At 41.6% G+C, this 14,183-nt stretch overlaps 1 protein-coding gene across 9 annotated transcripts in view; it reads left to right on the forward strand.

Annotated features, from left to right (window-relative positions):
• GPR65 (G protein-coupled receptor 65) overlaps nucleotides 1–14,183 on the forward strand; it is a 135,425-nt gene that overhangs the window by 72,670 nt on the left and 48,572 nt on the right. For all 9 annotated transcript variants that reach the window (XR_014137848.1, XR_014137845.1, XR_014137846.1 and 6 more), the window contains one exon: nucleotides 2,647–2,756. Coding sequence is in view for 1 of the 9 variants with exons in the window: in XM_060620476.3 (XP_060476459.2) it covers nucleotides 2,647–2,707 (61 nt within the window). In the remaining 8 variants the exon portion in view is untranslated. The remainder of the gene's footprint in view (nucleotides 1–2,646; nucleotides 2,757–14,183) is intronic.

Raw genomic sequence — 14,183 nt, forward strand, 5'->3', positions numbered from 1 at the left:
TGAATCTCAGCGTAAGCCTGTGCATCATCTGGTTCAACATCCTTCCTAGATGCTCCCCATCTCCTCCCTTGGGTCCTCCAAGCCCCTGCTCATCCAGTGCTGGGGATGAGAACTCCCAGACTTCCCAGAAGGCCCTTCTATCTTTGTGCAGCTCTGAGAGAAAACGCTTGCTTATTCTGAGCACAAATCTCATGCCCTGTGGTTTCCATGCACGGGTCTGCCTTTTGGGGACTCAGAATAATTTTAATCCATCTTTGACATGACAGCCCGTCTTGTATTTGAAGGCACCTCTCACATTCCCAAACACCTAAACCCCCTTTGCTTTTAGAAATACAAATATGACAGGATTTTAAATCCCTTCTTATTCGAGGCACTTGCTTGCAGTCTTCATGTTACCCTCGCTGATTGCAGAAGCTTCTTGACTGGTCTTCTCGCTTTATTCTTAAACTGTTGTAATCTGAAGAAACTCCACTCAGAAGCAAGAATGTCTCCTTAAAATGTAAATTCGACCATACCTCTCTTCCAATCAAAACTCTCCAATCACTTAACATTGATAACAAAATCCATACTCTCTATCCCAGTATGTTAGAAGTTCACTCTTGTTCTCAGAGTGGGATAGGCAGCTGACCTGACACAATAAAATTCGGCATTTTTGCAATGGGCAATGTTGCAACTGCTCTGTATTTTACTCACATTTAGACAAATCCTTGTGGACTATGAACAGAGTAGATTCAAAAGTAAATTTGGCTTGCATGATCTGAAATGCAAGCAGGTCCAAAAGTGAAAAACCCTAACTTCTAGCTCTGACATTGGGAACATGTTGCAAACTTTTCAACCCCTTGATGAGCCCAGTTCTTCTGGTGTGAACTGTAACTTTCCATTATTATGAACATCTAAAATGTAGCAAGTTTACTTTTAATTTTCTCATCAAAGAAGGACATTCCCCAGTCATTCTAAATAAACCCAAAATAATACCACTGCTGCAAGTATAAATGCAGTGTGTTTAATGTTACAGCATCTAAACTAGGAGTAATCAACGGGCCCTGAAATTATGTATGAAATTCCATAGGAGTGTGTGTGTGTGTGTGTGTGTGTGTGTGTGCGCGTGTGGGGGGGGGGGGCGGGAAACACAGCACACACTATGAACACTACCCTACCCTACCATTCTGGCACTTTTCTCTTGGATTGTAGTAGTATGTTTATTTGTCTGCCCTCCCACATAGACTATAGACTCTGAAGGCAGAGTTCACCTCTCCCTTATTGTCCTGGGTTCTACCCCCATGGTCCGGTGCTGTGTCTAGTACCCACGTGGTACTCAGTATATATTGGTTTTAAAACGTCACAAATTAATGAAAGGGCGTTCTGACTCCTTTTTATGGAAACTTCGTGTGAATCACTGAAGCCAAGTGGGAAAACCAGATACGTTCACCACGTATCCATTCGTTCATCCACTACAGTTGTTTCTTGAGCTCTCACTGAGAGCTAGCACCATGCTAGGCCCCACAAGTCGATGCAAGTGTGATGGCCAGCTCTCATGGGATCTTCAGTCCAGTGTTGGAGACACACATTAAGTCAATAATCATGGAAAGAAGCAATTATAAACTGTGATAAAATGAAATGAAGGAAACATGCAAGAGAATCTAATTTAATGGTGGGGCCTTAGAAAGGCATCTTGGGGACACTGGTGTTTCAGCTAAGAGCTGAAGGATGAATAGTAGTTAAGCAGGAAGGTCTCTCCACCAGCCCCAGCAGTGAAAGTTTCTGTGCTTCCCAAAGGGTAAGTTTCCTGGGAGACCTCCCGAGGTGTAGGCACCTGCTGTGGTACCTTGTCTCCAAAGATGGCACCATCAATTCCTGCCTTCTTTGTATCCACATGCCGCTCCATTCTGTTGAGTTTGAATTGGCCTTTAACTGCTTTTACTGATAGAATGTGGCAGAAGTGGTGCTATGCCAGGCCACTCCTTTTTCTTGGCGCGCTGTGCTGCCATGTAGGAAATCTAGGCTGTTCAGCTGGAGAGGCAGGCACCAGACCTATGAGTGAGGAAGTCATCCTAGACATGCAGTGCATTTGAGCCTTCTGATGACTCCAGCCTCAGCAGCTATTTCACAGCAACTGCATGAGAGATGCCAAGCAAGAATTGCCAAGCTGAGCCCTGTCAACTTACAGAACCATAGCAGATAATAATAGATTACGTTAAGCCGGTAAGTTTTGGGGTAGTCGATTACACAGCAATAGATAATCAGAATGCCTTCTGATGACATATTAAGACTCATATAGGGACTTGGTCTAAGAGATCCAGTTTGTATCAGCTGACAGGTCCTCCTGAGAACGACATGTATTCAGATCCTTTTACTTGGGAGAGCAGGAAAGAAGAATTTGTTCCTCACAATGGATCCAAATCTTACCTGCCCACGTATCAGACTTTCCTTTGCTCTGGGCTGGAGAGGAGTAGCCTAGAATATCTCTGACAAGACCTGACAATATCCCCGACCTTTGGCCTGAGTCACTATGAGAAACTCTACCAGTTAACACACTTCTGTTGTTTTCAAATCCTTCATAAAAGTCCAGCTCCAACGGAAGCCGACATGGTGCTTCTCTTTTTGCAATGGGTAATTTCACTGTCAGTTTCATCTCTTGCTTTTCAGGATCCAGGGTCTGCTGGAGGAGACCCACTTTCTGTTGTTATCATGTCCTTCAGATGAGTAGAGGTGCGGAGTGAGGAAAAGGAGAAGAGGAATCATGCCTTGATGCATTGGTAAGAGTGTTTTTGTTTGCACATCTTGCATTATTAATATTCCTGTTTAGCATAATTAGCTACCTTCTCCAGCTTATAACCTGCAGTGTTTATGCCTCCATTTGATAGCTCAGCCATTAGCAAAGCAGTACAGTTCCCTGAAGGCTGAATGCAGGTGGTTCTGAACAATGCAGGGTGCCAGTTGCTCAGAAAAGCAGGCGACATAAGCTTTAATTGATGCTAAAAATATATTCGCTAGAAGAGTCAGACTCCTTCAGTCTGTCTGCAGCAGATAAAAGCATCTATGGATTAAAAAGGGCCTGGCAGAACAAAAGAGAGGTGAACAAATGGGAGCAAATGAATTTTATTAATGGAGAAAGAAAGACAGCTAATACAGGACAATATTACTTCTCTTTATTAAAATAATTGGCAGTCCATTTTACATACACAATGACTGTTGCTTCGGAACATAATTTCAGACTCAACAAAGCAGAGCAATTTAAGTCCTATCATGCCTTATCGTCCAGCTTTGGGTAGTCTGGTAAAAGTAATTCAACATTCCTTATGGAATCACGGGCTATGAAAGCTGGAGGAGAGCTTAGAGACAGAATTATATGATGTATTATTATTATTATTATATGTTATTTGTATTATGTTGATATGTGTGCATTTCAATGGTCTGACTTACTTCTCCATCAGCTACTAATCCACTACTCAAGAAAGAGTTATCCATGAAAGAAAAAAAAAATCCACATTGACCTGTTAGAAATGAGTCGAGTGAAAGAGTACACACATATCGGAGGGGGGGGTGGTGTGAAAGTGATTCTCCCCAGTTTGCTAAGCAGAGCACTGCCCTAGCATCCAGCAGGACCTGGAAATCCACATGAAATAATGCTCTCCATATATATTAATATAGTGGTTATTACGTGCTGGACACTGTTCTCAGTGTTAGCTATATTTAAGTTATTTACTCCTTAAAAATCCCTGTCAGGTAAACACTATTAAAATCCCCACTTGATACCTTAAAAAACTGAGACATAGAAGTTACAGAAGTCTCCTTTGGTCACACTGTTCATAACCAGGGTCAAGGTTTGGACCCAGACAATCTGGTGCAAAAGTCTGTGTGCTTCTTCAACACACTATACTGCCTCCCAGTTCAAATTTGAATGCTTCCCAGGGTGCCTGGGTGCTCAGTCAGTTGAGCGTCTGACTCTTGATTTTGGCTCAGGTCATGATCTCTCAGTGGTGAGATCAAGCCCCGTGTTGGACTTCTCTCTGATTGTGGAGCCAGCTTGGAATTCTTGCTCTCCCTCTGTCTCTGTCCCTCCCCCACACTCGTGCACATTCTCCCTCTCTCTCTCTCTCTCAAAATGAATACACATTTTTAAAAAAGCAAATTTGAATGTTTCCATATTTGCCAGTTATCAGGCCTATATTACCCTGAAACAAGTTATTACCTCATTTTTCATGTGCAGAGTGCTTTCACGTACATTCTTCCATGGGCTCTTTGCGTCAGCTTCGAGAAGTGAGCATAACACCAATTATTAATTCACAGATGAAGGAACTCAGAAGCCATTGCCCTCAGAAGCCAACTCCTTTATGTTTCTGACAAGAAAAGCAAGCTGAATATCTAAAAAGAACGTTTGCAGATAAATACTAAAGTAATGCAAATGATAGAAAAACGGGTTAAGACATGAAGAGTATTTCCCTAAAGAGTAAACGCTTGGCTAGTGACCATATAAAGGACATTGAACATTATTAGTGAGGAAGGAAATCGAGGCCAGAATGGGGCACCAATTTCCATGCCTTTCCTGGGCAAAAATATAAAAAATCATCTATGATAAGTACTGGGGATGAATCTATCACATGCTGCTGATGGAAATGTGAGTTTGGGAAAGTTGACATAATCTACTAAAGTTGACCAGTCATGTCTCATGACCCAGAAATTCCACTCCTACATATATTCTGAAAATAGAGTCTTACATATCTATAAAAAATGTTCACATCAACATTGTTTCCAATAGCAGAGAAACTAAAAACAACCCAAATACCCATTAACATGAGAGCAAATGAATATTATGAAAAAAATTCATTTCGTGGAATATTATGTAGCAGTTAAAAGTAAAGAGATTATAAAAGCACATACCAACACATATGAATCTTAGCAATATAATAGTAAGTAACAAATAAAGCAAGTCTCAGAAAGTAAATAAACCTATAGGAAAAGGAGAGCAAGGGAATGACAAATAGATTTTGGAGGGAGAGAGCCAGGTGCATGGGCTATTGAAAGGATTCCATATGGGTAGTTCGATAGGTGGAATTCTAAAATGACTCCCAATGACCCACGCCCTTAGATAATCACCTCCCTTTAAGTGTGAGTGGGACCTATAGCTTGCTTCTAATCAACACAACATGGCAAAGGTGATGGGCTATCACAACTGTGATCAAGTTTTGTTATATGGCAAAAGTGAAGGGGTTTGAAGATGTAATTAAATTCCTTAACAGTTCAATTAAGTAATCAAAAGAGAGATTATCCTGGGTGGGCCTGACCTAATCAGATGAGTCCATTAAGAGGACTAAGGGGTCAGAGGCTCAAAGCAGCAGTCTTTCTCTCCATTGCTAGCTGTGAAGAAGCCAGCTCCCATGAATTCTATAGCCTCAAGGAAACCGATTCAGCCAACAACCTGAGGGATCTTCGTTTGTCAAGCTTCCAGATGAGATCCCAGCTTGTTCATGACCTAAGGCTTGTAAGATTCAGAACAGAAGAACCAGCTAAGTTATACCCAGATTCCTGCCCTACAGAATCTGTGACATAGTATGTGGATGTTGTTCTAAACTAAGTTTGTGTTAATTATTGATGCAGCAATAGAAAACTAAGGTAGATAAAGATTATTAGCAAAATCTTAGCCTTTGTTTTAAAATGTAGTCCACCTGTATTGATTAAATTACTAGTAAGTAACTAAAGCTCATTCCATCTTCTTTTGATGAGATGCAGGAAAAGAAAGAGTAAACGTTAAATATCCCATTTATGTCTTTGGCTTCATTTATAAAGCGAAAGACTAACAAAGAAAAGATAACAAGGACAGCATGTCCAAACTCTCTGCTGGGCACGCCTCCTGCTTGAAGAAACTGAATGCAAACTGTGTGGCAGAGTCCTGGAAGGGGGCGGCATAGCCTGTAGCACTCTTGGTGACCTGGGGAGGGGGTCACCAGATGGACCATCCAAAGACAGTGACTGGTGCAAACACCTTACCTGACTGGGCATTACTGGAGGATAACAGGCTGATCCCATCAATCCTTTTTATGGAGAAGGTAATATCGTTACTGGATAATAGGGTGCACAGAAATGTGTGCACACCGAGAAGGCAAAAGGCAGAAGCCACAGGTGGTAGAGGACTTATGACGGAGAGTAACTGAGTCACCATAATGCTAGTACGATAGTCTAGGAGGATGGACCCATCCCGCTGAAAGGGTAACCAGACAGACCTCTCAGGTGACCGCTGACATAATTCTTTATTTTTCTGACCTCTCTGTCTATCCTAAAAGCAAACATCTCTAACTTGAGAAATATAAGAAGGTCTGTGTCTGTCCCTCGAAAGAAACTGCCTAGTTTGTGGTGAAGAGCATGAGCTCTAGATCTAGACTTCCTGGGTTAGTTTCCAAGCTCCTTCACTTCCAGGCAATGTGACCTGGAGCAAGTTACCTAACCTCTCTGCGTCTCTGTTTCCTCATCTGTGAAATGGGGATATTATTAATACTTACCTGATAGGATTGCTGTGAGGATTAAGTAAGTTAATAGTTGTGGGGTGGCCCGGGTGGCTCAGTTGGTTAAGCATCCAACTCTTGGTTTCAGCTCAGGTCATGATCTCACAGTCTGTGGGTTCAAGCCCCACATCGGGGTCTGCACTGACAGCATAGAGCCTGCTTGGGATTCTCTTTCCCTCTCTCTCTCTCTGCCCCTCTCTGCGTGCTCTCTCTCTCTCTCTCTCTCTCTCAAAATAAATAAACTTTGAAAAATAATAGTTGTAAAGTTCTTAGGGTACTTGGCACATAGCAGATGGTGTATAATTGTTGAATGAGTAAACCTGTCAGAAGGAGAACTCTTCTTCCCTACCCATGTGAAGGGACGTAAATTAATGTAACACTCTAGGCTGCTCCCCAACCTCTTAGTCACCCCATTCCTAACTTAGCACCCAAGGCGATGGAATGATTTATCTGATTGGAGAGTATATCAATTAGAATTGGACTCAGCCTTGGAGCACCTGGGTGGCTCAGTCAGTTAAGCATCCGAATTCAGCTCAGGTCATGATCTCACAGTTTGTGAGTTAGAGCCCCGTGTCAGGCTCTGTGATGACAGCTCAGAGCCTGGAGCCTGCTTCGGATTCTGTGTCTCCCTCTCTCTGCCCCTTCTCCTCTCTCTCACTCTCTCTCTCTCTCTCTCAAAAATAAATAAGCATTAAAAATTAAAAAAAAAAAAAAAAAGAATTGGACTCAGCCCTAAGTGACAGGAAATTTAAAATAATCGTGGCTTAAACAAGGTAAAGTTCGTCTCTGTGTCCCATACATAAAGTACAAGATAGGTAGTCCAGGGCTTCTATGAAGTCTCCGGGACCCCCGGCTCATTTCTAGTTTGTATGCCATCGTCAAAATTCAGTTTCCATTTCGTGGTCCAAATGGACACTCCAGCTCCTTAGTCTTGGCAGAAGGGATGAGGAAAACTGGGTAGAGAAGCTCAGATAATCACTCTTCTAGAAACTGAGCAGACTTGCTCTTATCACCACCCCACCACACCATCCCCCTTGACCTGGGTCACAGGGTCACACCTAGCTGCAAGGGATAGTGGGGAATGTAGTCTCTATTCTGAGGAGCCACCATGCCCCACCGAAAAGTGGGGAATGTATTACTGTACAGGAAGATGGGATTTAGCTGATAATTAGCAGTCTCTCCATAGTGAGTTTACAAGGAAACACTCAGAATGCTTAACTTATACACTTGCTGGGAAAAGGCTCATCCTAATCTAGCAGGTCTGGGTTCCTATCTGCCTGATTCTAGGGATCAGCGGTAGACAGTTGCCTTGGCCACCAGTAGAAGCCGTTTTCTCCAATATCGAGTTGGACACCACAAAGGAGATACATTTATCTCCACCTGCTAAACAAGTTTGTCTTCTTTTCATTGTTTCAGAACCCAGGTAGGGAAGCTGGGAGATAGTATTATAGACCTTTCAAGATTTCTGATATAATTCAAGAAAAGACACACACGGAATTTGTCAACACACACAGGAGTTGTATAGAATTTCCTACACTGTGGACTCATGTCACAGAGAGAATCCGGGGTATATTTGTAGCTACATTTCAATTGCAATACTCCCAGATCCAAATTTATTTGGTGGTTAAATATATCTGGATGTACCCTTTTAAAAAGCTCCAGTGAAAGCAATGCCAAGTCACATCCTCTGTTCTGGGAAGATTTGATACTGAGTGGGATCCAGGGCTTTACTTTAGCGTCAGTCCTCTGGCAGAGTCGGTTTTGTTGGCTCTGAACTGACTATTCTCTACCATGTACTGTTTTAACATTTAGAAAGTGTCCATTTTTAGCAAAATCACAGCTGTGTGCATGTAGCATATTGGTGTGGAGGAGGGTTACATTTCAACTTGTTACATTAGAAAAGTAAGAAAATCACTGACTTTTAGATCTGGAAGGAAACTTAGAGATCATTGAGCCAAGCCCTCTTATGATGGATGAGAAAACGGAAGCCAGAGCGGAACAGGGCCATATCCCTGGACACTCACACTAATTCATTATAGAAGTGGACGAGAGTCCCATAGCTGCCAGCCCAACCTACTTTCCAAACGCCTACTCCACTTTCTTCCACCCTCCACTTTCCCTATAGTCAATACAATTAAAAAAGAAATGAAGTGGGTTACTTAAGTTCTCTGTGCCTCACTTTCCCATCTGTAACATAAGCATAATAATGCCTACCTCACAGAACTATTTATAAAGATTAAATTAGATATAACTGCTACTACTCTAACACAAAATAAGTGAACCTCAAGCAGAGTAAGTACTTGATAGTACCTTTTATCGAAAGAAGACCCCATATATGTAGCACCTGGGTGGTTCAGTCAGTTAAGCATCAGACTTCAGGTCAGGGCATGATCTCACAGCTCATGAGTTCGAGCCCTGCATCAGACTCTCTGCTGTCAGCATGGAAACTGCTTCAAATCCTATGTCCCTCTCTCTCTGTCTCTCCCCCCACCAAAATAAATAAACCGTAAAAAAAAAAATTTAACCAAAAGAAAGAGACCCCATATAAAGGTTAAGAGTGCTAAATCAGGACTGATATAATGCAATCATTCTGTCACTTTCCCATTCATTCATTCAGTCAAGAGCGAACAAGCAATTATTGAACTATGCTGTGGCGAATGTTGTTCTAAGTTCTGAGAATATAAGGTGAATCCGATAATGCTCATAGGGTAGAAGAGGTGATAGATGACTAAATAATATATTAAGGACCAAAAGTGAACAGTATAGTATGAGGTGTAAAAAGTGACCAATTAATTCTCTTGGTTAAGGGTGTGACAGGGAAGGTTAATAGACTCCCTGATGACCTCTGAGAATGGTTTTCAAAGTCAACTAGAAATTTGTCAGGTGGAAGAAAATCCCTAAAAGAAGAAGCAGCAAGTGCAAAGGCACTGAGGCATGAAACACCATGTTATTCAAGTTCCGGGTTGTTAGAGAATAAGGTGCAAAGGTGACAGAACTAGAAGATAAGGTAGACAGGAACCAGCATATGAAGAAAACTGTTCAATCCATGTTGGGGGGTAAGAGTTTGTCCACAGGCCGTAAGGAGCTTGTTGAATACTTTCAAAGAGAAAGACATATGGTCAGAGTACCTTTGGTGTGAGTTGAGGAAAAGGGGAAATCTGGTGAGGCAGAAAGCAAAGAAGCCAGTCAGGAATTGAGGTCGATACTGCAAACTGTTCACCAATATCCTTTCTCCCTTCTTACATAAAGATTAAAATTTTTACCTGGACACCTGAGCTCTTTCCATAATTTGGCTATTGTTGATAGTGCTGCTATAAACACTGGAATATATATATATATATATATTATGAAATATTACTCAGCCATCAAAAAGAATGAAATCTTACCATTTGCAGTGATGTGGATGGAGCTAGAATGTGTATTAAGCTAAGAGAAATAAGTCAGTCAGACAAAGAAAAATAGCATGTTATTTCACTCAAGTGTGGAATTTAAGAAAGAAAACAGATGAGCATAGGGGAGGGGAAGAAAAATAAAATAAGAGAAAAACAGAGAGGGAGACAAACCATAAGAGACTCTTAACTATAGAGAAAAAACTGAGGGTTACTGGAGGGGAAGTGGATGGGGGGGATGGCTTAAACGGGTGATGAGCATTAAGGAGGGCTTGTTTAATATGTGAGTGATGAATCACTGAATTCTACTCCCGAAACCAATTCTACACTGTATGTTAACTAACTTGAATTTAAATAAAATCTTGGAAGAAAATTAAGTAAGTAAGTAAGTAAGTAAGTAAGTAAAATAAATTTTTACCTGGACATAAAGATGTCCAGAGTGAAGATTACATTTCCCAGCCATCTCATTGCAGTGAAGGGAGGCCATGTGTCTAATCTTGCCCAAGGGGATGTGAGTGTAACTTACATGTGAAACCTCTTGGTCCTGACTCAAAAGAAAGGGATAAACCCTCTCATTTCCCATCTCTCCCTTCTTTCTTCCTGAATCTAGGCTCGATGATAAGCCATCTTGGGCCGTACAGATGAGAACAGTATCTAAAGATAGCAGAGCAACAAAATGGAAGGAATCTGAGCCCCTGCAGAGGAAGAGGCCCCATCCCAGCTTGGGTCATTAAATGACAGAGAAAAACACTTCTATCTTGTGTTTTAAGCCACTATGACTCTCTTCCTAGATGAAAGGAGATGATCCGAGGCAGGGGCAGAAGGAATGGGACAGAGAGAACAGATTTGAGGAAAGTTGTTGGACTTATTCACAGGATGTAGGAGACAAGAGAGAGGGTGTCAAGTGCACCCCTTACGAGCCTTTGTCTGAAGGCTGGGTGGATGGTGAAGTCATCAAAGAAAAAGAATAGAGCAAAATTAAATTACTTCTGAAAATGTGGAAGTTTGCTGGAAAAAAATCTCAATTTTCAATTCATATGTTCATCCATCCTAACACCTTTTACTGAACTTGTATAAGGAATTTGCATAAGGAACAGAGGATTTTTTTAAAGTTGCCCATTAGTGGTAAAATTGTTTTCTTTTTTTAAAGATGGACATCTCATTGATAGATGAATGGATAAGAAGATGTGGTATATATACAATGGAATATTATTCAGCCGTAAAAAAAAGAATGAAATCTTGCCATTTGCAACAAGATTGCAAATGGATCCAGACAGTATAATTCTGGCAACTCTTTCTCCCCACAGGTCCTGTTCCCTGTGCTTTAATAAAACCACCTTTTAGGTCCTGTCCCTGTGCTTTAATAAAACCACCTTTTTTGCACCAAAAGAGAGAGAGAAATGCTGAGCAAAAAAGTCAATCAGAGAAAAACAAACTCCATATGTTTCACTCATACGTGTAATTTAAGAAACAAAACAAATGAACAAAGGGAAAAGACAGAGAGAGAGAGAGAGAGAGGGAGAAACTAAAAAACAAACTCTAAACTATAGAGAACAAACTGATGGTTACCAGAGAGGATGTGGGCGGAGGGATGAGTGAAATAGGTGATGCGGATTAATGACCACACTTAATCACAGTGAACATTGAGTAATTATAATTGAGTGTAATAAGTAATTATAATTAACACTGAGTTAATTATGCTGGAATTCAAATTTTAAAAAAATTAAAAGACATCTCAGCTGTAAAGGCTGTAAAGTACAGAACTCTCTAGGCTATGTACAAGCATGTTGGACCTTTCACTGCTTAAGCTGTTAACAGAAGATTATCTATCACCTGGCTTGGTGTTGTTTCAGGTTTGCCTGGAAAAGGGAAGTGTGTGAGGCATGCTTTTTGCTTTAAGATTTTTTTTTAACGTTCATTCATTTTTTAGAGACAGAGAGAGACAGAGCACGAGTGGGGGAGGGGCAGAGAGAGAGGGAGACACAGACTCCAAAGCAGCCTCCAGGCTCCGAGCTGTCAGCACAGAGCCCGACGCGGGGCTCGAACTCACAGACCGCGAGATCATGACCTGAGCTGAAGTCAGATGCCCAACCGACTGAGCCACCCAGGCGCCCCTGCTTTAAGATTTCATAAGAGCTCACATGTTTGTAATTGAGGTGGTGGGAGTAAGGGAACGTCCTTGAGGTGAGGATAATTCCACATAGCCACTCTTTTAGTTGTGCCATAATCCTCAGTATCCAGAGGAAGTCCATTTTAAATTGAATTGTTGGGACAGAAAAAAATGTATGTGTATGCATTTCCATACATTTAAAAACACAGCCCTGCTTAAATAATCTCTGCACATTTTCACAGCAGACTTTCCTTTTTGCACTATTTATCCTCCTACACAAGCAGTTTAAATAATCACTCCACATGATACACCAGACTTCCTGGGCAAAATAGCTTTTCCTATATTGATTAAAAATTCAAAGTCTATCTATAAATCAGGAAAGTCACTTAACATTCATGTCAGCATCCATGAATGTTAGGCTGCTTCAAACACACCCTAAGAGAGGCTTCTTAGACATGAAATAAACAAGAAGGAAGATCAATGAACTTATTTATTCCATGTGTCTTAATGGCTCATTGGGACCGTGCTCTTTGCTCCGGTCTGTCCCCCTCAGAATGTTCCATTACCAGTCAAATGAAGGCATTTCTCAGCTTTGTCAGACAAAGAGAAAGCATTGGTATCACTAACTGGCATTCAGTGCAGTTCACCTGGTTATTTCCTGAAAACCTACTATGTGCCAGATCCTGTCTTAGGCCTATGGGGATGCAGAAGTAAATATGGGACAGCATTGCTCTGATACAGATGCAAGAGAAAAGCTCAGGGTCCTGGAGGGGGAGAGATGAATCCCTTAAGGTTGGGATCCAAACATGCTTCCTAAAGATTCTTACATTTGAGCTGAACTTCAGAAGGGAGGAAGGGCTGGATGCTGGACCTGCCAAAGAGGCTGATCTGACGCTCCAGGCAGAAGGAACTAGCTTCCGCAGGTGCTGGAAGAAGACGGCAGGAGCCTCGTGGAAGTGGACTGTGGGCTGTGCAGGAGGTATGCTTACGAGCTGAGTTGTGTGTCCCCAGCACTCCATAACCCCCAGTACCTCAGAATGTGACTGTATTGGGGGAGAGGGCCTTTATAGAGGTAATTACATTAAATGAGGCCGTAATCCTATACAACTGGTCTCCTTATAAAAAGAGGAAGTCAGAACACAGACAAACACAGAGAGGTGAGGAGAGGACATAGGGAGAAGGTGGCTTTCTGCAAACTAAGGAGATGAGGCCTCAAAAGAAACAACCCTGTGACACCTTGGTCTTGGACTTCCAGCTTCCAGGACTGTGAGTGAAAAGAAATCTCTCTTGTCTAAGGCACTCAGTCTATGGTATTTGTTGTGACACTCCTAGTAAACTAACACAAGGTATAACTCATCAAAGTTTGTTAAAGATTGTCAAATGCACCACTCTTAACCCTCCCATTAACCCTGCGAGGTACATGCTATTGTGCACATCTAAGAAAACTGATACTCATGGAGGATAGGTAACTTGTTCGAAGTCACACCTCTGTAATACCAGAAAGAAAAATTAAAAACTGGGATCCCGTTACGCATATTTTTAGCCACTTCCTTTTACTTAGTGGAATTATACTGGACATCTCTTGTGTCACTAAAAATCTGAAACGGTCCATTTAGGCTTCCCTACCTCAACTTTGAATAAGTTGCCTGGGGCATCTATGCCAAACAAAAACATCATGAAAACTAATATGGGAGGAAATTGAACATAAATAAGATGCTAAAATGGGTAGGAATTTAGTGGTCACCCAAGAACATAATAAGAACATGGCCATGGCATTTCATGGACTCTGGAAAGGCAGTCCTAGCCTGTGATACTCTGGGAAGAGCACTCTCATCTTCCAGGACCCCAGGAACCACAGAGCACTGAACTGGAAGGCTGATCCCTCCTTATCCCTGAGTCTCATAGTCCAAAGGGAATAGTGACAGCTGGGATCACCTCACAGTCTAGTAAAGCAGGGAAAGAATTTTTAAATGCATCACAGCAACATTCCAGAAGAGTTGGTAATGGCTTCTATGATTTGGGAGATAAAAATTGGGAGTTCTATTTTTAATTTTTATATAGAGATTCTCCAATTCACTCTGTATAATCATTTTCAGAGTGGTCTGGGCGATCATTTCAAGACCATAAGTCTAGATCCAGTGAAACCCATTCAAGAACCAGTATCATTCAAGGAGAAAGAAAAGA

The sequence above is a fragment of the Panthera onca genome, chromosome B3, assembly GCF_046562875.1.
Source record: "Panthera onca isolate mPanOnc1 chromosome B3, mPanOnc1 haplotype 2, whole genome shotgun sequence".
Classification (NCBI taxonomy): domain Eukaryota; kingdom Metazoa; phylum Chordata; class Mammalia; order Carnivora; family Felidae; genus Panthera; species Panthera onca.